We start from the raw sequence: 22,704 nt of genomic DNA on the forward strand, positions 1-22,704 counted from the left end.
AATCTCACTTACTTTCACTGTTCTAACAAACAGTCAGGATGATGTCAGATGCAGAAAATGCTGCTAAATAACTCCGATCGATCATTGAGGCTAATATCCATGAATAAATATCATGATCTGAGAGGACACGTGGACCGTCGCTGCTTTAGACTCTGTGAGGACTGTAACAAGAATGTCTGACGCTGTGCTGAAAACTGACTCAAACGGGAGGACGTTGACGTGCATGCAGTTCTTTACCAACTCCTTACATGTGAACATGTGAAACAAAACCAAAGACTAAGGATGGCGTCTACATCTGCTCTAACACACACGCATACACACACACACGCTCAGCAGAGCTTCCCATCAGAGCAACAGCTCCACAGCAGAGGCAGAGGTGTTAGGCTCAGGGAACTGACTCAAGTCTGGATTTGCTGCTTCGGTTTCCTCAGCAGCAAATCAGACTCGAGGTAGCTCTAATACTGATACTGCTTATACTCCTGACATTTCACACTCTGTGTCTTTGATGCGCTTAATTTCTTTATAATTTATACATATAGAGGGGGAAGAGACATGTAAAAGACAAAACATTTACCCACACGTATGGGTAAAGGTACAATAAAAAAATAAATTATCACCTCAATAAACCAAAAATAAAATATTCATATTTGCTCTCTCTTATTCCAGCTCCTGGGGTTGAGTTCCTGTTGCTGTCCAGCAGGGGGCGGTGCAGCATCACGGCCGGCCTCTGGAACCTGTCGAAGTGTGATTGGCTGACACCGTCTAATCGGACCGATCGGATGAGATAAAACGGTGACATCCTCAGTGGAGACACTGTGACCAACTCTGCTGACACTTACAGGACGATGAGTTGTGTTATTTCTTTTTTTTTGTGTGTCCACATGTGGGACACATTTGAGGCAGGGCTGGGTGACACTACAGGTCTCTGTGGGACCGCATTAATGATTCCAAGAGAATTATACTTAAAAACCTGGGAAATTAGTTCAAGTGAAATGTTTTTTTTTCTGATTTGAATAATAATAGTGGAACATAGTTTATTTCAAGGTACATAAATTTGATTGTTTTGTGTGATTTTGGACCCGTTTATTGTTCTTATTTTGTTATCCAACCATGTCACCCAGCCCTAATGTAAAGAATAAGGCTGATACTACTCCATATTTTTGTTACTGTCCTCAAATCCCATGAAAAGACCAAAGCCAACAATGTGTTAAATCATCTCATGGAACAAATACGTAGTTGACAAAGCAATCCCAATACACATTCTTAAATGTTGCCACAAACTATTAATAGCAGCTGATCTGGTGCTTTTGATCTTTAAAAGTCAACGTGTCATTTAAGCATTTTTTTTTAAAATGGAAATTTGAACATATATAATCAATCCCATGAGAACTGAGCAGCTCCACCAGCAGAGGCAGATTGAAAGCTCCAGAACAGCCACTAAATGGACGCTGTAAGAGGATTATTGTTGACTGCCGACAGACTCTGTTTCCAAGGTCGAGAGTGAACTTTCAGAGCTCGGGGATTAAACCTCTGACCATGAAGCGCTAAGTCCGCAGACAAAGTCCGGCTGGAGATGTTGTTTACAATCATCTCTCTACTGTCTCTCATATATACATATATATATATATATATATATATATGATCTGTATATTTAGAAGAACTTTAAGTCTCACAAATATACAGTTTTATATTTTTTAAAAAAGCTCAGTATTTTCCCAAATCAGTTGGCCACTGTAGTAAATGTTACTCAAACATGAGGAAATAGTACACTGGTTGGGGACTATTTTCAACAGCGGATTAACACACATTTGACGCTCTAGTGAGTATTTCCAGCTGCAGGACGGCACATGTGGGATTGAGTCAAAATAAACTACGTGTGTGTTGTTTTGAGAACAGCAGAGCCATATGGCACAGAGGAATAAGATATATCAGGCTTTTATATGCAGACGGCGTCTGTTTGTTGGATGAAGTCACTGTTGGTTTCAGTATTTTCATGGGATTTGTTGACCAGATGAAAAATACAGAATATCACCAGACCACATTTGGGAAACGGACACTTACGCTTCTGATATTATCACAATAACCCAGAGGATGATTTTTACAGGACACTCACTACTAGCGTTTTTGAATTAAGCCCCAAAAATGGACATATAGCGTTTCAAAAAATTATCTATATTCTCTCCTTAAAGCCTACTTCTATGATGCAAATTTTTGTTGCACTTTAATACCGTTTCCCTGCGGGCGACGCTGCCCTCTGCACTGCCGAAGAAAAAAAGTTGCCGTCCATCATCGCCACCTATTGCTTTCACAGATGCTTGGATGTGTTTCTGAGTGCGTTTTCAAGGTAACGCTAAAAGAGCCAGTTCACCTGTCCAGGTTTGGTTTACTGAGAGGAGTGAGGAGGAGCGGAGTGGCGGGGGACGTCAGGGGGTGAGTAAAGAGAGTGTGGGCCAACTTCAGTGGGCGGTCCCTGGGATTCAGCTGATTGGTCGTTCAGAAAGGACGCTCTGTTCCATGGTGCTGTCAAACAGGTCCACAGACAACTGTTCCCAGGATATGTGTGTGTGTGTTCTTGTTTGTCTATCTTTGTGAGGACCGATTTGAATTTCAGACCTCGTGAGTGAGGACATTTTTGCTAAGTGAGGACATCTTTCCAGGACCTCACATCCTTCAAAGTTTGATCTGGTGTTATGATTCAAGTCCTCCTCACTCATCCATGTGTTTTGCTCATTGTTACTTAACATGGATGTGTGAGCTTCACTGTGCAGAGTTTGACACTGGACGGTTGTTTTCACATTCATCTGCTGAGGAGGGAACATCAAAATATTTTTTCATTGCAAAAGTTTAACTGCTGGACACAAGATGTCTCCTTCTTCACTGAAACGTCTACTCTGTTACTCTGTTTATGAGCTGGAGGCTTCAAGTTTCCATATCACACTAGGAGTTCTCTTCGTTGGACCACGATTGACTTTCAAACTAGTTGTGATGTTACGAAATCACTACATGTGAAAAACTCAGATTAAAGCTGAACAGGGAGACGCTTGAATATTAAATCAGCTTCTAATGTCAAACACTTCAGTGAAGAAACAGTGAGTAAAGTCTTCTTTGGATTGGATTTATTTCTCGAGGTGCGGTGGGGTGATTTTAACATCACCTGTCCGTGATTTCAGTCCCATCCAGAGCATCATGTGGGTAATTTTTTTTTAACCTTGATGGTCAAGGTTAAAGTTAAGGGACGGCATTATGTCAGTGAGGGTCCTCACAAGTATAGACACGCAAACCAGTGTATGTGCTGTGCAGAGGTTTTCCATTTCAGCTCCACTGTCCCACCTCCTGCCTGTTGCTATAGTAACTACTCGACTGTAGAATGCCCATGTTTCCATGGTGACGTCTTAGAGAACCCTGTTCCATATTTACAGCTGAGGCATCTCAGCAGCACGACCCAAACTAACTCTCAGCAAGCTGTGTGTGCGTGTGTGTATGTGTGTATGTGTGTGTGTGTGTATTTGGAGCTATGGCAGGTTGTCGTCCCGCAGGCTCTCCAGGATCTGGACCAGGCTCTCTAGTCCAAACACATAGCCCCGGTCTGGCCCGTCGTGCACTGCTGTGTCGCCGCGGAAACCCTTAAAGGTGGAGTGGGCGAAGTCGATCATTCGAACGTCCACCACGGGGGGCTGGTTGGGTGGGGGGGCGGGTGGAGGGGGGAAGGAGGAGTCTTGATGTGAGTGAGGCGAGGGGGGAGGGGGAAGGAAGGAGTGGCAGTCTGACTTGGTGGGCGGGGCCTGTGGGGGAGGATGAGGGGAGGGTGGAGCCATCAGTCCAGGTCCCTGAGAGGACAGTGACCCCGGGTCTGGGTTCTGGCTCTTGTCCGTTTCACAGGAGGCCAGAGGAGCGTGGGGCCCGGGACCACAGTGGGGCTCTGCAGGGGCCACAGGAGTCTTCTGCTGCCAGGCCGCATGCTGCCCAGAGCTGAGGACTGAGGGGCCCTCAGATTCCTACAGACAAACATAAACACAGGCTGATCAGTATGAACCTGACTCAGACAAAACATCAGCCCAGTTACTTTTAAACTGTCTCACAGTCTGAGAAAGAAAAGTTTTCTTCTTTTTTACTGTCAGAGATTTTTTTTTTAACCAACAAAGTCTGGATGTCTGCACAAAGCGGGCTGTCCAACATCACACAGTTCCCTTACATAGCATCTTAAACCTGACTCACCTTTCCCTCATAGATGATGAGCAGCGAAGACGAGTAGAAGCGATAGGACGCCTGTCTCTCCAGCACCGCCTTCAGGCTGCGAAGCTTATTCAGGATTGACTCAAAGAGGTCCAGCCTCAGGCCCTTTCCGTTGTGCATGTACTGGTAGAGGGCCTGGCGGAAACCTTCGATCGACAGGCCGCGGCCGTAGTACTTGTTCCTGCAGAGGTAGTGACCGGTGTTCAGCTGGTACACCTGCAGATACAGACAGGAAACCACTCAAACACAAAGACAACAACAGCACAACAGCTCACATTCAAGATTTACATACCTTCCTTCCCTTGCTGTAGGGGAAGGGACTGCACATTTCAAAATAAAAGCACAATAGAAGAATCCAACAATTGTCACTAACTTTTTTTGGTTATGTTTTTTAAAAAATCTTATTTCCCTCCTTTTGGAGCCTAAATATCAATACTGATAATACATGGCTGTGATGTGTGTGTGCATGCACAGACACCAACTTGTCCAGGCCTAATTATTATTATCATGGTTATTAGTAGTAGAAGCTTGACAGTTGTACTTGCATTTATAGTAGTACTAGTGGTCTAGTCATCGCTCTACCTGCATGCCACACACTCTGACTCCCAGCGTCGCTGAAGTGCTCTGTTCACATTTCTTCATCTGCCTGGCCGCCTTCTCCTCGGAGGCGTCGTCTCCGTGCTGCCTGGTGCCCATCTTCAGGTCCAGGATGCAGGGGTAAGAGAAGTGGTGAACCACGTTCTCCAACAACAGGAACTCTGGTTAAAACGCTGCAGTTAAGGAGCAAATTTCTGTTTGACAATCGAAACATCCCTGATTTGAACCCCATCAAGATTTTTCTGGTGGGCTGGGTGGGGTGAAAAGATGCACACAACATCTTACAATGTTCTATACTTGAATCTGCAAAGTCTGTTAAACAATTCCGGAGACAAAATATTGTTTCTAAAATCCGAGCTGACAGCAGGCCCGTTGAATCAGCTTACAGTGAAGACAGATGGACCTTGCTGAGGACAGTGTGTGTTGCTTATGCACTTTCCCTCAGCTGTGTTTTCCTGGCAGCTGCAGTCCGCTCTCTTTGAAGCTGAAGATCAAAACACAACCTTTAACCTGGTAACCTCAGACACCTCCAACGCTCCCCTTTGTTCCCACCTTCATCCCCACAGTCTCACTCATATTTATATTCAGTGCCTCTTATTATACAGGTAACTATTCCACCGCCAGTCTGAGATATGAGCAGTAGTTACAACAGTTTATCTGTAAATCTGTATTTATCACTATTTGCCATGGAAACAGTAGTTTGACCCAAAAAAAAACCTTGGACCTTGATTTAAGACTGAGTATCAGTGGATGTGATTGGCTGAGGAAGGATACTGAAGAGTTTGCGGTCCTTGGACTCTGACCTCATGCGGCTGAGCTGCTGTTTGTGACAGCGGAGGCTCCAGGGATTATGGCTGATCTTCTCTAATGTCAAACCACTGTTCCAATCCAACATCTGGAAGGGAACGTCTGAGTGGATCTTTGGGTCGAGCCTGGGACTCTTCAGCTCTCCAAGACTGTAGTAGAAGAGGAGAAAGGATGATTAATATCAGAAAAGCTGTGTCTGCTGCATCTATGACGGACTTAAAGTCTGTGAAGTCTGAATTTATTGGCCCCAACAGCCAATATACTGACTGTACAGATGTAAGCTGTAGGTACCTAGCAACTGTTGCACAGACGGTTTTTGGATTCAGCTCAAACTCTGATGATCTCTGAGCTCACCAGAAACTCCAGTTCTGAGTTCTCCTCGCATATCTGTACATTTACGGTGTAAATCGATAAAGCCTCAGGTTAAGAGGAAATTTCTTTTCCCATTTTAAACAGGCACTGTCATGTCTTCCCCTTTATTTGTGGCGCCCTGAGAAGATCTGTATTTGTGGGGTTTTTTTTGCACCTGAGACTTACTGAAAACAAAAGTCAAAGGATCGTCAGTGTTCGAAGAATTCCTTCCTCCAGGATTTCAAAGTTTTGGACTGCCTGAGTGAGAGACTGACATTGCCTGACACTGATATTCCTATTTTTATTTTCAATTAATCTGGCAATAATTTTCTTTTTCACTCACTAAAAATCCCTGAAACATCAGAAAATAGTGAAAAATGAGCACTGTAATTTCACAGTGACATCTTCAAATGTCTTGCTCTGGCCAACCAACAATCCAAAACACAACGATATTCAATTTATAATAATATCAAAGAGAAAAAACAGCAAATCCATTTTCTCCACTGTTTTATTTTCTGGAAATCTCGTCCTTTAATATGCTCGTACTTATCAGAGGTCTCGGTGTCGTGCGGCTCCCTCCTGTCGGGCCGCTCCTCCTTGTGTTCAGAGGAGGAGGAGGAGCGATGGAGGCTGCGGCGGGAGTGTTTCCTCCTCGGCTGCTCCCTCTCGGGGGGTTCACGCTCCTCGTGCTCTGCGGTCCCTCCCTCCATGTTGCTCTCCACGTAGGGGTAGGCCACCAGGTTGATGTAGCCGTCAGAATCGCCTTCGAAACAAACCAGCACCACACCTGACAGGACGGAGCACAACACAGACAGGATGTTTAGAAATATCAGATTCTATTAAACCAAGAGACACAGAGAAAGACATAATCCATCTCCTAACATACTCTGAAACGTCTTACATAATATTTGCCGCCCTTCTCAAACTTAGTAAAAGCAGAGAGAGAAAAAAAAAAATGGCTGCATTGTTTTCTCACATTTACCATCATCATCATCATCATCAAAGTCATCATGACAGGAGAAAAGTGTGTTTTTTGAGTGTGAACTGTACAGGAAAAAAAACATACTGCTGCTTATTAACTGTTGCAGCATCATGCTGGTGCCAGTGTTGTTCTCTCTCTTTTACGCGTCTGTTCATCATTTTGAATCAGATCTTTTTATCCTCAGGTCTTTCCAGTCCAGGTCTGAACGTTTCCGGGTCCCTCCCAGATCAGGTTTATCTTTTAAAAGCATATAACTCATTCAAGCTCGTTTCATGTAGGTCTTCTTAGGAGATTTTCCTTGCAACTGTCGCCAAGTGCTTATTCATGGGGGAATACTGGGTCTCTTTAAATAATATGATAAAGGTTACAGTCTAAACCTGCTCTAAATGAGAAGCCACTTCTCTGAGATAATTTCTGTTCAGATTTGGTGAAATACAAATAAAACTGACTTGACTTTTACGGGTTCGTTCAGGTCAAAAGTTTTGAACCACTGAGGATCGCGTGTGTGCTACATGTGTATTAACCAGGACAAAAAAAAAAAAAAAAAAAAAAATCAGAGCACATCAGTGCAGTCTTTTGAATCTTCCACTGTGTACCTGCTCACTTTCAGAATTCGGTTTAACTTTTGCGGGTGTTTAAAGCTCCAAAATGTTCTGCGGTAAACATCAGACTTTCTGTTAGTTCATAAACCCAGCAGATCTGTCAGGTCAAATTCTTCTCTAAATCTGCCGAGATAGCATTTATGCACCTAAATATGGAAACGCTGCTCTTTTAAATGCAACGTGTGACAATGACACAAGTAGAGAAGAGTCACAAAGGCAGCAGAGACTGACTCAGTAACATTATCCACCATAATCTAAGAGCAATAAACTGAGCAATGGTTTTCTTACTTGTGACTTTGACATTTAAAAAAAAAAACACTTTAAAGATGCACTAATCATTTCTTTGTTACCAACAGATCAAGTGACTGTGTAATATCAAAGTGTCGCTCGTAGAACTGTTCACGTCAAATAAAACACTTTGGTGACTTTCTCTATTAAACGAACCTGACTCAGTGTTCATGGTAGGGGTGGACAACATGGATAAAGTCTTCCATTGAAGTACATATAATTTTATAGTTTTACAAACTGAGCAGAACATCTGTTGTCCAAGTTTAATTCTGCTGTCAGTTTGCTCAGTGGTGGTGAATCACAACGCAGAGCTAAACCTCGACTTCTTCTTCACCTCCACACCACAACACAAGGAGAAACTTGATCTGATCACGTCGAACAGTTTCTGGATGAAACAACCTTGATGGATTCAGAAAGTCATGGCTGGTCAGCTGTCTGTCTGCCTGCTGTTATTAAATCAGCAGGACAATGGTAGTAGAGCAGAGATCCAGGGTTAAATATAGACCCCCGCATGGGCCGCTGTTGTCATGGCACTGGTACCCACAACACCAGCAAGGTGAACTGGTGGGAATACAGACATACTAGTAACTGCAGATCAGTGTGCTGGGAATAAATCCACCAGGTCTCATGTAAAGTAGCTCACTGTGCTAACGACACTGAAAAACAAATGGGAAGTTGTTTTAAGTAATAATGTGCCAAAAAAAATCAAAAATAAATTTGAGTCAGAACAAGGATATACTTTCCAACGGACGAGGGACTCACAGGAAAAGATGTGTGTAATTCAGCATTGTTAGTAGTCAGTAATGTTACCTCATTTACATCAGCCTCACGTGCCCTGCTCTTGTGTTTGCTGTAGTATTTAACACACACTTGCTGTTAACACCAGTAACCACGAGTATCACCAAATCAAACAGCGCTGAAATCTATACAAACCCTCAGAGCGGTTTTCACTTATTCTTTGGCTGAAGTTGGTCCAGAGCTGTGCTGGGAGTTTCATAATCTCACCAAACCCCCAAGCACTAATAAGACTGAAGGAGGTGTAAGTTAGCCCAACCTAACAGGTGCAACGAAACCCACAGGGCAGCGAAGGAGATGTCAAACAAGCACCGTCTGAGCTCACCCACACAGTCCCCATAAGAGGTCTCATCAAGTACTGTAACGTGAAAACACCTGTGTGGGTGAACTGTGGGTCTGCAGGGGATTTCACACTAACATCTTTTCAGAGATTTCTCACCAGACCCTGCAAGTTATTTTTCATTTATTTGTTTTTCTGCAGCAGCGAGTAGCAACTCAGTATCTATTGTGCAATGCACGACAGAAAATATTACCGTTTTGTGAGTCATTTTGCAGTTTTTTGTAGTTTTCTACTGTGACACCTCAGCGTGCTTAAAACCTGCTGATAATCAGTATGCGGTGCTGAACAAGGACACAGCTCATGTCTCGTAGCACCCTCCAGCCAGACCTTTCTCACATTTTAAAGTCAAAGAGAGACGAGACCGATGTGTCTCAACAATGACGGCATTCTGCTTGTAAGTGTTTCAGTGTCGGGGTCCTGGTGTTTTGTTTGCTGGTTGCCTGTCGTGACTTGGACGCACAACGAACTGGAACAGAGCCATCATTAACGTCATTAGTTACACCTGCTCCATGCACCAACGAAGTCTCTATCTATCTTCGTCATTATCTCCCACATCACTCGCCAAACTGGTAAACAGGTCACATAGAGAGGTGTGTATGTGTGTGTGTACGCTGGTTGTCAAAGTGTGTTTGGGTCTGTTACTACAGCAAAAGCAAGTAGAAGCAGCTACAGTATGCGCCCGGTGATGAAAAGCAGAGCGGCTAAACCACTTTAGTTCCATTAAACATCCGTACTTCCTTCCCTCTCTTCTGTCTGCCTGCCTCTCCTCCACCATCAAACACAAAGGAATATTTAGAATATTAGCATTTAGAGCCGCGTTTGAATTAGAGGATGGTCGGGATCAGGTCTCGTAAAAGAGACCTGGTCTCCTCTGAAAGCAACAAAAGTTCGAGTCTGCCCGCGAGGCAAACAACTGACAATCAGCTGTTACATCACAACATGTCTAATCCAAATGTCATCAAAATAAAGAAAGGATATCTCCGCACACTTTAATGTGAGGCAGGTGCATCGGAGGGCAGCAGAGACTGAATAAAACTCCCACACACACAAACACTATCTCTCTCACAGCTGGTTTATTTCATATTTAATTCAAGATTTCAGTCAAAACAATTCTGTCTAGCAGGAAGCGAGACAGTGTGGATGAGTCATTTCTACTCAAAGCTTTTCTAACCCAACAATGAATGATATGAGAAATAAAAATAAAATCAAGTAAAGATCCATTGTTCTGTATGTGGGATAGCTTTGCGTGTGCGGCTCTTTGAACTGGTCTTTATCTTCTGTCCATAACATAATTGAAGCAGACGTGTGCCGGGGTGTGTGTTCATGTATTATGACTGTGGGGCGCCTTTACGTTTTATTGTTTTGCAGGCCTCTGTCTGAGTATTGTGTGGATCTGGTTTCAGATCGGATGGATTTATCTACAGTGAACATCATCTTGTGTTGTGGCTGTGTTGTACCCGGCCACAATGAGACAGTTGTCTCGTTGTGAGAATGTGTGTTCACCATGTCGAGCGGCTACAGGTTCAGGCTAAAAGTACGTACAGTACGGTGGGTTTTTGGATCTTTTTCTCTGAACACAGCTTCCTGCTGTGGACGAAAGCAGTGAGAGTGAACCAGGACAGTAAAGTACGAATGTACGCTCGATCGAACCAACTACAAAGAAGGGGAAAAACAGGACAGACAATGTCCACAAGCCCATCTGAGCACAGGGCAGAGGGGGTAACTTAGACAAAAAGGCTTGGGAAAGGTTGATAAGGGGAGCTCAACATCTCGTTTGCATCCATGGCTCCACTGACAGTAAATAACAGCGAGCTGTGACTGACCTTTATACTCCGGAGTGAACTCCTTCATCTCTGGAGGCAGAGACTCGTAGAAGCGCTGCTCTCTGCTGATCAGAGGCTTACACACTGTGTGGTCATCATAACGCATCATACTGGTGTGACCCCCCACCTGTAAACACACACATGAAAACAGGTAAGGTAAAATAAGTCTGGTCATGTTTCAATGTGACAATAGCTTTTTCAGGTTAACCCTTGTAATGTGTTAGGAAGCTGCCCACGTCTTTGGTGTTGGCGGGTCACAATTGACCCGTGACTTAACCCAGCCCAAAATACTCAGAGAACAATGATTATCATACAGTATTGTTTTTCACCTCATATCTACCTTGTAATGCATTCATATTCATGCAAACACTGTATTAAATGTTATTTTTTTTGCCCAATGGACCTTTTATCTTATAATATACCACTCGTTTTCATTTTCAAAAATATTTAAATTCACTCACTGTCTTTGTTATAATGAAGACAAAGGGTAATTATGTTATCTGAGTATAATAGATTAATATTAAAACATATCACCAAATTTTTTTTTTTTTTTAACTTAATATTATTAACCATAGTGACATCTGTTGTGTTACTGGTCTGGACTGACCTGTACAGATTTATGTTAGGATAGAGGTAAAAAAGGCTTTTCTTTTTCACAAAACCAAACCAAACCAAGCTCAAAATTGCAAATGCAGATAGAACATGAAAAAGACCATGAACAACAGCAAGTTTCTCTCTCTCTCTCAAACTGAACATTGAACAAAGACAAAACGGACTCTGTCTGTCTGAGCATTGAAACATTTTCAAACTGAACATTGGCAAGGTGTGTGTGTGTGTGTGTGTGTGTGTGTGTGTGTGTGTGTGTGTGTGTGTGTGTGTGTGTGTGTGTCTGTGTGTCTGTGTGTCTGTGTCTGTGTGTCTGTCTGTGTGTCTGTGTATTAATATTTGTAGTAATATTCTCTGAGAAAAGTTGTGTTCCCATGGGTTTAGGTGTCCCCAGGAGAGACAGGTGCGGTGAGGGTGAAGGTGCGTGGGCTGGAGCGGGGGATGAAATGTCACCTTTTTTTGATTTGAAGACCTCTCTTTCACCATCTGTGCCCCCAAAGATGATACAAAATGCACCAATATTCTGCGAGAAAAGTTGTGTTCCCATGTATTTAGGTGACCACAGGGGAGACAGGTGCGGTGGAATGGGGAGGGGATGGGATGAGGTGGGGGTGTGGGTGGGTGGGGTGATGTGTAGTGGAGGGGGTGTAAATTGAGTCCAATATGATCCACAGAACAACCTAAAACTTTTATATGATGCATAGATGCTTACAACTGCCAATATTCTTGACGGGTCATATCTGACCCGTAACCCCTCAGATGTCACTTTTTCTTTTAGAGACTTTCAGAATTTACTAAAATGGTGAAAATTTTTTTGTTGTGTTATAATAGTTGTTCCTGAGGATATCATGAAGCCTTGTTCCAATACAAACAAGGAAATGGTACTTTTTACATATTTTAAATCGTAAACGGGTCAAATTTGACCCTAACACAATATAAGGGTTAAAGTAAAAACACTGATCTCATCACCACGGTGCTCTCTCTTTATTACACCTTTTCTATAACACACCGTTCCCTCTCACCTGGTGTATGAAGGGCTCCAGCGGAACGCCTCCTCCTTGTGGTCGTAGTGAAGCCCCTCCCCCCTGCCCCGCCCCCTGTAGCTTGCTGTCCATGTTGTTGGTGTGAGGGAGGCACATGGCTCCTGGCGGACGCACTGCGCCTCCTCCTGCAGACAGGAAGGATTCAACAAGGGGGTGAGGAAGAGAACTCCTGCGTTTATTTCACAGCAAACCCACTGCACAGTTCTGCTCAGGCAGCAGCATTTGATCTTATCAAATGTCTTGTTTTGTCTGAAAAACAGATCCAGAACCTAAAGATGACCAGTTTATAATAACATAAAACAAAGGAGTCAGTTCATTTTCTGGTGATTGATTTATCATTATAGCTTCGGTCTACACACCGAAGCAGCCAAATAAAACTTTCTGCCCCAAAAAACACTTTAAAACTGTGTGTTTTATATTTATATCAAGAACTATGTGATCACAACTGAAGAGAACGAGATTACAAATCTGACCAGCCATTTGACGTCAGCTGCTGGTATTCAGCGTACCAGGTGTCATGGATGTATTTCAGTTATTGTTCAGAGGTGTTAAGGTCAAGACCAGCAGGTGTTCACCGCAGTTTGGACAAAGATCAAATCTCCAACACACAAAATCAGTGTAAACAACATCTTTCCCCACGTTACTCCTGTCGTCTGTCGCTTATTTAACCTTTGTGCAGAAAGCTGGTGTGTTTGCCATAAAGACATGTAAAGATACTGTCAGAGAGAGAATCTGCCGTCTGTGTCATGTGTTTTGTTTGGGCAGCAGCAAGATGCAACTCTGCACCGGCTAACAACCTGTTCTAACAACCTGTGCCATCTGATGCAGAATGCTCCTATCAACTTTTTTCATTCAACACTGCTGTAGCTTAAAAAACAGATTATAGTTAGCAACAGGACACAATTTATACAGCACGTTTAGCTAACTGTTATCACTGTTTATTGGCACAGACCAGATGATCACGCTTTGAACCTGTTACCATGTTGCTCCAAAACCGTTTTTGTTCATTGATGTGCTTGTTGAATACTGGTGAAGTGATGAACAAGTCAGCAAACTCAGGTAACAGTAAAACTGGCTCTTGCATGTTTTTCTGCGAGCGGTTTCAATGGTTGCCATGGTCACAAGGAGAGCCGAAGTTCAACTAATCATCAACATCAACGGAGGCAGCTCCTTGCTGTCTAAATGTACATGATGTACACATCGTGGTAGATTTGTTAGATGTTTTATTGTAAAACTCTGAGGCAAATTAGAAATGTGTGATTTTAGGCTACACACTAGACAAACTACTGACCGTAGGATCTGGTCTTACCCTGGGCATGGGATCTGGTGTGCAGTGACGGGGAGGGGGGGGCACAGGGCACCACGGGCTGCTGGGAGCGCACGCCGGCCCCGGGGGGAGGCGGCGCCAGACCGAAAAACCACCTCGCAAAGCCTCCAATCAGAGTGCTCCAATCCACCGCCGGCAGCACGGAGACCCAATCAGGACAGGGGGTTGGGGGGCAGAGCTGGGGGGTGGGCAACAGCAGCAGGGTGTCAGTTAGGTAGGGTCACCACTTCCTGCAGGGAGAGGAAATAACAAACTATTTAATGTGTATTTAAAAATGTGTAAACTTATTTTTTTTTGATCACCCACAGTAAATGTGAAATTAAACCAAAACTATGAGCTGAAAGAGACAGAAATGCTCTGAAGAAGAGGGAGCGCCTGCAGAATTATTCCCAAAAAAATGACTCATTTCACTTTGCACATTTGACTTCTGTGAATATAAAACTATTGATTAGTGTAGCTGTGACCTGAACAGCTGGGGAAAAAAAAAAGTTTTTTTAATTCCATAGGTCAACACTGTGGTTTGTGTTGGGAGAGACATGTAGCCTGGGAATAACAACGGCTGAGAAGACAAATGTTTTTTGGGAAAACCCCTCCCTGACACGTGATGTTATATGACGTTTTTTCTTCAGCACTGAACAACATTCAGTTTCAATGAAACTGATTCTGAACCAGGCAGCCTCCTGTCGCCTTATAAAAAAAAAACAAAAAAAAAAACACGTCGTTTTCTGAGTTTATCGCCACAGTTTATATCAAATGTTTCAGCACATTAGCATCCACCAGACTGTCTCTCACACACATACATAGACAGAGACACATATTTTGATTCTCTATGTAGCTCAATGAGCAGGGCAAGGCAGCGGCTAGATGTCCACCTGGATCCCCCGTCTGTGACTGATGGCTTCTACTGATGTGGACGAGTCACTAGACGAGTCCTATTCATCAGTGGAATTATTTTCACGCATGGTTTCTCCTTGTTTGTAGAACCACAACGTTTAAGTATGGAGAAATCTAAAAATCCCATCGATGTGGACCTTCGACTTCCTGCTGACGGTGTAAAACTCAAACTGTTTTCAAATTTAAAAACATCATCAGCACTCAGACGCATTTAAACAAATACAGAATGAAATCAAAGCTTATCTGTTGCCGAGTAACATCTAAAATAAAAACCACAATTATAAGCGATTAGCATCTGAAAAAAATGACACCGGGGACAACAACAGAGTACAACACCAGATTTTTTCGATTACCACATCAAACAGCTACAGACTCAAATGTAATTGTGCTTGTTTCTAAAACCATGTGAATTTATTTTGGAAAACATGCAAATTTTGAAGGATGCAAGAGATAATGGTCTAGTCTTTAAAACTGTCCCAATTAGTTGAACGAAGCTTCCCGAAAATAATAATAATAATAATGATGATAATAATAATCTGGTTTCATGTTGTGCCCATTTTATAATTCATTGTATTGTATTGTCATGTGAAGGTGGCATGAGAAGCATTGTTATAATGTAAATCAGGGAAGAGCTGCATGAAAATGTAGTTTTCAAAGCTCCTAAAAGCCTCTCTTTAAATTAACAGTAACAAAGTGGCTGCAATACTCTTCATAAATTCAGTTAACTGAATTTATGATGTGTCCCGGTGGCTTAGTGGTCTAAGACTCATAGCAGATACACTACAGCATATGGCCAAAGTATGTCATCCTATTTTAGTGTAGGTCTGATTTTCCTGGTTCAGGTCTGTTACTTTCAAAGAAGGGAAATTTTAATACAGCAGCAAACGATACTTTAGACAATAGTGTTCTTTCAAGTTTGTGTCAGCAGTTTGTGTTTAGCCCTTTCCTGTTTTATTATGAAAATACCTCTGTGCACAAAGCCAGGTCCACGGAGAAATGGTTTTCCCAGTCTGGTTTGGAATAACTTGACTGCTCTGCACAGAGCCCTGACCTCAGCTCCACCCAGCTCCTCTGGGATGAAATCGAACGCCGACTGTGAGCCAGACCTTATCACCCAGCATCAGTGTTTGATCTCATTATTGCTCTTGTGTCTGAGTGGGAGCTGATCCCTGCAGCCAGTTTCCAAAATCTGGTGGAAAGGCTGAAACCAGAAGAGTGGAGGCTGCTACAGCAGCAGATGAATGGTTTTGGAATCTCTATGTGCGTAGCATTCAGGTGTCCACATACTTTGGGCTACATTTTCCTGATTTTTCTTTCCCTCTGTTCCCTGCCTTTTCTCAAATCCCCCTCCACCACCCCCAGACCAATCCTCTATCCCATCATGCACCTCAAAGCTGCCTCAAAATGACTCATCGTCTGCCTGAAGACAAGATAGCATGACGGAGGACAGGGAGAGTGGAAAAAGTGAGAGAACAAAGAAGAAGAAGATGATTGGAGGAAAGAACCAGGCCCATTAATGATGACACGGCCTGCTTGTGTGTGTGTGTGTTTCTGCAGGCATCATCTGGTCAATGTCAAGACTGTAGTGAGGCACAAAGTTATCGCTAATGATATCATGATGTGAGCTCAAAATAAAGACCAAACAGCGTCCGTACACCACAATTCAGCCACGCTGAGACATAAAACTTCTCTATCTCACAAAAGACGGCGAGCTCGGCCATCTTGCTATAATCGAGCTATAATCAGGCCTTTATTTTGAGCTCTGATCAGATGACAAATGCAGAAACGCATGTGGTTCAAAAACACGTGTGCGGTCTTTAAAATTTCAGCCGTGGTGGTAAAAGCAGGTGTGGTTTTATGATACAGGTGCCAGAGGTCAACTGGAGACGCTGGGTTTCCCCCCTTGAAATTGGTTAGCAAGTCCAGCTGGTCAATACAAACCCTAAATGAACAGTGAATACTCCATAAAACACATGTCCAACTGCTGATTATCAAACTCACATTAGCCAGGTGTTTGATCACACATCCCCACCTGACTGTGACTGAATAGGCTGTCTGTCTCTACTCTGCAAACCTGTTTTCTGACATTGTGACTCGCTGCTCTGATTAATTACTGCAAAAATCAAACATGCCATCGATCAATCTGATCACCTGCTGAGCTGCGTGGTGGTGCAGAGGATAGGGCCATCAAGGTTCTGGGTTCAAACCTGCTGGCTGACTTTCTGGATTACCTGGGTTTTCTCCAGTTTTTACCCACAGAACAAAAACATGCAGTTCAGCTTAGGCAACTTGAAATTGTCCCTGTGAGTCAGTCCTGTGATTGACCTTCCTCGGGACGCCCTAAACTCCCCTGTCTAAGGGTGTCCTCTGCCAGTAATGTCCACTACTTTTCAGTGTTGAGTATCAATTTTTAGTATTTAGCAAATGCACCGGCGTAACACTGGAAGGCTTTTACTGTGACGTTATTGTGACTGAGTTCAACAACTGACTGCTTGCTCAGTTGAATCTCAACCCTTTTTTTCATTTGGACATTTTTTTGGCATTTGTTGTCAACATTTCAGGGGCGAGATGAAAGGAAAGAAAACCTACAAGCGAGCTGCTGACGTGAGGAGCTGCAGGCCTCAGACGCATGCTGAAAGCCTCAAACCTCCAACATGTCATCAAGGTAAGAAATGCCTTTAACCGCGCTGTTCCTGTTGTCCAAAAACACACTCACACCGGACCCACATCACAAGCTCCGATCACGACTGCTCGCAGCACGGTGCGTTTATTAAACCATGATGGAAATTTAACATCCAACAGTCTGATCTCAAGTCACGATCCAAGCTTGACCAAGCATGAGCCCCAGAGCGGGCGCATACACACACACACACACACACACACACACACACACACACACACACACACACACACACACACACACACACACACACACACACAAACAGAGCGTAAACAGTGTTTCCCATGAGCGATGGATTCTAAAGTTAGCAGCCAACAGTAAACATCAGGCCACATCTGTTATGTTCTGGGATCAGTGAAATCACCCTGATGATCCACGACCTCCAACATTCCACTGCACTCAAGACACATACACACACACACACACACACACACACACACAGAATATCTAGCATTTAAAAACATGAACATGCCCATTGTCTCTGTGAGGTCTGTGGTCGAGCTGATTCTACTGATGCTACCAACAGATTATCAATTAATTCTCTTTGTTTTGTATGGCTGACACTTTTGGCCTCAAAACTCACACACCGCATCCAAAATAGAAATTCATTCTATATGTTTATTACTGAATTTTGATAATTGTAGTTGTATCAAATAATGAAGTCTTAACAGTAGCTCATGAACACTGAGAAAAAAATGTGCAATTTATGCAGGAATCAATACTTGAGAGGCAAAACTGTGATTGTGATGGTCACTTTTTCTGCTCTGAATGGACCATATATATATATATATATATATATATATATATATATATATATATATATATTTTTTTTTTTTTTTTTTAATTAAATAACCAATCCTCAAAAATGTCACTTTCAAGTTCAATCATGTAAAATACACTAAGCAGAAATGATATAGTAATAATGGAAAGGATCATATCTTTCTGACAATATCTGGTCAGACAGTGGTGAGTACTGGGGGTATTCAGTGAACAGCTGGTGTTTGGTAACCCCTCTGTACGGTGGTCTGGTCTCTGTTAGTGGATCTATATGTGTCTCCTGGCACACAGACAACAGGTGTGTGTTTCCAGCAGGCAGCGTCCTGTTTGCAGCGTGATGCAGAGGGGTGGGAATAGGCTGGTGGAGGGCAAAGTCAAGGACAACCTCCCTCCCCCTCTTTCCTTTCATCGCTCTCCCCAAATCCCCTCACCTCCCATCCCCTCTTATCTCCACCCCTCTTTCAATCCTCCTTTCTCCTTGCGACTGGTCAATAATGAAAGAAATTTCATGCTGTGATTACTGTGAACAAAAACATCACAGAAAAGCTAATATCACAATTTTCAACTGTACTTATTTTATTCAGTGTTCAAATTACAGGGGAGCCAGGGGAAGACCTGAGCTCAGGCTCATATTCTGGCAAACTGGCACGATTAAAAGTAAGCCAAATGAGCTATTAGCAGCTCCTGTTTGTAACGTGCACACGGGTGTACAGATAAATATCACTGGATTCCTCTGATACTGAAGAAAACTTAAAAACATGATGATTCTCAGGCAAGTTCTGTTATAAGGAGAGTCGTTTTTCCTTTGGTTTTTATGCTTACTGCAGGAAACGGGGTGCTGAGGTTTTTAAAGTACCTTAACTGCCTCCACAAGCTGCGTGTCACAGCGTCTGCTGACCACGCTGATAACCGGGACAAATCAAAGGCCCAAACCACAATAACTAACGTCCTGTTGTTTTCAGAACACCACCATGCGCCATGTCTTTCACCTCACGTAGTATCTTGGCCTCACGTCTCTCCGTCTGTGCCCGCCTTCAACTCCCTCCAGTTTGAAAACACCTGCATTATAGTCTCCATTCTAACGATGCAGTGAATTACAAAATAAATAAAACAAAAATCTGTTAAAATCCAACGTCCTGTCATCTCTAGTTTTAAAGGCTCTAGTTGTTTTGTGCACCTATGCATTATTAGTGCGAGAGTGGATTTGATGTCAAACAGATCAGTTACATGGAAAGATGTTATGACGAGAATGGACATCTCCTGAGACTGAAGCTGGAGGAGGCAGTGCAGGAGTAGGTCCACGGTCAAAACAAACAAACAAACAACCCAATCTCTTATCGGCCCCCTGTGTTCGGCCAGGTGCGGTGAATGACCCGAGCAGCCAGCCAATCAGCTTAGAGGATCTGTGTGAGCATAGCTTACATCATCAGCCATGACTGGGACAAAGCCGTGGGCTCACTACAGCTCTACGATACCGACAGACTGATTAAGCTGCTATTTCTGAACGACTGACTGTGTGTGTGAGGGAATCCTGGTGTCCTTCAAGTCAGAGATAGAACCAATTAAGGACTTCCAGGAATATCTAAGTGTAGAAGTGCGTAGTTTGGCAGCGAGTTGCATCTGTGTTGAATTTTAGGGGTTTACAGAGGCTTTGCAGCACATTTTGCATTTCTAGGAGACGTCATCAGCCTGGTAGAGCAGGTTTCTGAAGGGCATGTCACTCCTCGGTCTGTCAGAAGATTTTGACAGCATTCTGCTGGATTTCACAAACTTTAAAAAAAAATGATGTTATTAGAATTACTGAAAGACTTTATTTTTGAGGTAGCAACATTATTTAATTCATTTTCCTTTCTTCCTTCCTTCTTGCAGAAAAGCAACAGCATCAAAACAAGCGTAGTATTTGTTCCTTTGACCAGTTTTTCCAAACAAAGCAGCAGAAAATGATCATTTTTCTTGGAATTTCTTTGCCTCACTTGTGCTTCTTATATGATCCACTTTTAGCTTCGGGCGTTACTGTTGCAGCCACATCACATACAACTGCTCTCAACTAGATAAAGAGCTGCAGGCGCCTATTGCAGCCTGAATGTACAGTATACAACAAAAATGAGCACACCCCTGTGCAATTTCACTAGAATGTTACAGTAATTATACAACAATTATATTATTTTTAAGTTGCACTGCAGGCTATTTGATCTTATGTATAATTAAAAAAACAAACAGGTTAGACAGGCCACACTGAAAATACAGGCCCCAAAGTACAACGTCAATGCAACAAAATCCAGCTTACCTGCGATCACCGCAACAAATTTAATTACACCTGTGATTTTCAATTAAAGCTGATCGAATGAAGAATTGCCTGAGTCGTGCTCCACATGGTGAAGAACTGCCTGAACACATCAGAAACCACATTGTGAGACTTCATAAAGATGGGAGAGAGCACAAGAGCAGTAGGCGGCATAGTAACAACCAGAGGGAGCAGCGGCCGCCCTTGAAAACGATGACGCCGCATACAATTTGCTATTTACACACACAAGTCCTGAAAGAAAAGATAACTCTCAGTCTCAAGAGGCTTGGCAGGAGAAGAACTTTCCAACATGATAATGATCCCAAAAAACAGACCTGAATTTGTAAAGAAAAAAGAAAGTGAAACCTGGCTAAGTACTTCCCCTGACAAAAATCCAACAGAATACCTTTGTGGTATTTAAAGCAGAAGGCTGAGCAACAAAACCCCTCCAGGTAGGGGTGCAAGTGATACTGACCTGTACTGTAGTGAGGAATGTATTTTTTCCTGGACCAATTCTTGGACTATAAAATGTTCAAAAGTGACAAACACTAGAAGAGAAATCAGGAGACATGCCTAAACTGTCTTGAGACACAAACTATGTTTCCTGACACTCTACTCAAACCATTTCAATAAAGACAAAAATGTCACGTTCAGCCTGACCACCAGACCCAAAGGATTTAAAATGATATGAGAGAGAAAAACAGTAAAGTTCACAGGTGAGAGTTGACTGAATGTGCTTACACTCAACAACGACACCTGTTCCACCCGCATTAAAATCATCTGAGGTAATCAGATTCTAATCTGTCAGAGTTCAACCACATCGACGTACGTGTGCAGACTTACTCAACACGCAGCAACGTTCACGGACACAACAACACACCAGCAACAGGCGAACTGGAACACATCTCTAATCCGCACAGGTCTCACACTGGGAACTCTGGGTAGTGGCAACCAGTTATGAAGGGTAGTGAATAAATGTACGAGGAACCAACCAATCAGAGCCTTGTGGGTAGGATTAAGAGTGTTGAGGTCATTTTTTGGTGCCAAAATCATAAAAATGACAACAGAAAACATGCAATGAAGATGAAGACAAATCTGGACGGCTTGTATGTAGCTGTACAGGCTGATGACATTTTTGTGTGTCCTGACTGAGGAAGAGTCAATGCAGCGAGCAGTGTCAATCCACACCAAATTTACGTCAGAGGGGGCAGTGCTTATTGCCAGGAGGCAATCATTTGACCTCCTTTTAAGATATATATAATAATATAACTTAAAACTGTCATTTCATGCCATTTCAAGTCATTGTTTTGTTTCCAAGACGTCATCATCCTCATCCTCATCATCACCCATCATGATGTCTTAACTCAGCAGCTTGTGTGTGTTACTGCTGAGTGGTTGCATTAGTGAAGTGTAGAAGAATAACCAGGCTAAACGGTGCTAAATAAGGGCTGGAGGTTGCTACTGCTGACACACGCTGTCGTCGTGGGAATCACACAATCGTCAAGAAAAACACAAGTTTCAGAGGGTCAAGGTGACGTAAGGGAAAAGACAGGAAATGAGGGCTACGTTTCAGTGTGACAGGTAATAGATTAGGTGATCAATACCAGTAGCAAGTTTCTACTTCTTCTGGAGGAAAAAAAGACGAGGCCATGAAGGAAAGACCGAAAGGACAAGGTAGTAAAAGGAAAGTGAAAGTGAAAATAAAATGTGAGGGAACTGTGAAAAAGTGAAAAATGAATATAATCTCTCAGAGCTCAAAGTGATGTCTTCAAATACCATTTTTACTTCAACCAACAGTCAAAAAACTCAAAGATATCTGGTTTTCCATAATTTAAAACCGCTAAAAGCATCAAATCTTCACAATGGGGATATTAAAATGAGTTAATGATACAAACACAAGGAAGCAGGGAAGGAAGGAAGGAAACAGAGGAGGAAGAGAGGTCTCAAGCAGCCCTGTGGGAGACAAACCCCAAACACATCTGTCAGTCTCAAAAATCACAAACTATGACTGGGAAAAACACAAAAACACACACACAGCTGCTGCCAGTGTCCCCTGACAGAACTCAACAGCTGCTGAGCCACACACACACACACACACACGCACACACACACACACACACACACACACACACACACACACACACACACACACACACACACAAGAACAATTCGTCCTATCAACAATCGTCTGGGTGAGACAACAACTCAGATCAGTCAAAACAACTACTAAGATCACACGTCTACCATCTGGGCTCCTTTCTCACCACAAACCACA

General features: G+C 43.0%; 1 protein-coding gene across 4 annotated transcripts in view; it reads right to left on the reverse strand.

Moving 5' to 3' along the window:
* Positions 1–22,704, reverse strand: part of ip6k1 (inositol hexakisphosphate kinase 1) — a 28,872-nt gene that overhangs the window by 2,653 nt on the left and 3,515 nt on the right. For 2 of the 4 annotated variants that reach the window (XM_041033162.1, XM_041033163.1), the window contains exons 2-9: positions 13,777–14,024; positions 12,447–12,592; positions 10,819–10,945; positions 6,535–6,775; positions 5,605–5,786; positions 4,816–4,991; positions 4,216–4,449; positions 379–3,995 (exon numbers count right to left, since the gene is read on the reverse strand). In XM_041033162.1, coding sequence (XP_040889096.1) covers positions 3,513–3,995; positions 4,216–4,449; positions 4,816–4,991; positions 5,605–5,786; positions 6,535–6,775; positions 10,819–10,945; positions 12,447–12,563 — 1,560 coding nt within the window. In that variant the 5' untranslated portion in view covers positions 12,564–12,592; positions 13,777–14,024 and the 3' untranslated portion in view covers positions 379–3,512. Of the gene's footprint in view, positions 1–378; positions 3,996–4,215; positions 4,450–4,815; positions 4,992–5,604; positions 5,787–6,534; positions 6,776–10,818; positions 10,946–12,446; positions 12,593–13,776; positions 14,025–22,704 lie in introns of those variants that run through there. The other 2 variants (XR_005893826.1, XM_041033164.1) reach the window with 2 other exon arrangements.

The sequence above is a fragment of the Toxotes jaculatrix genome, chromosome 3 (genome assembly GCF_017976425.1).
Source record: "Toxotes jaculatrix isolate fToxJac2 chromosome 3, fToxJac2.pri, whole genome shotgun sequence".
Classification (NCBI taxonomy): domain Eukaryota; kingdom Metazoa; phylum Chordata; class Actinopteri; family Toxotidae; genus Toxotes; species Toxotes jaculatrix.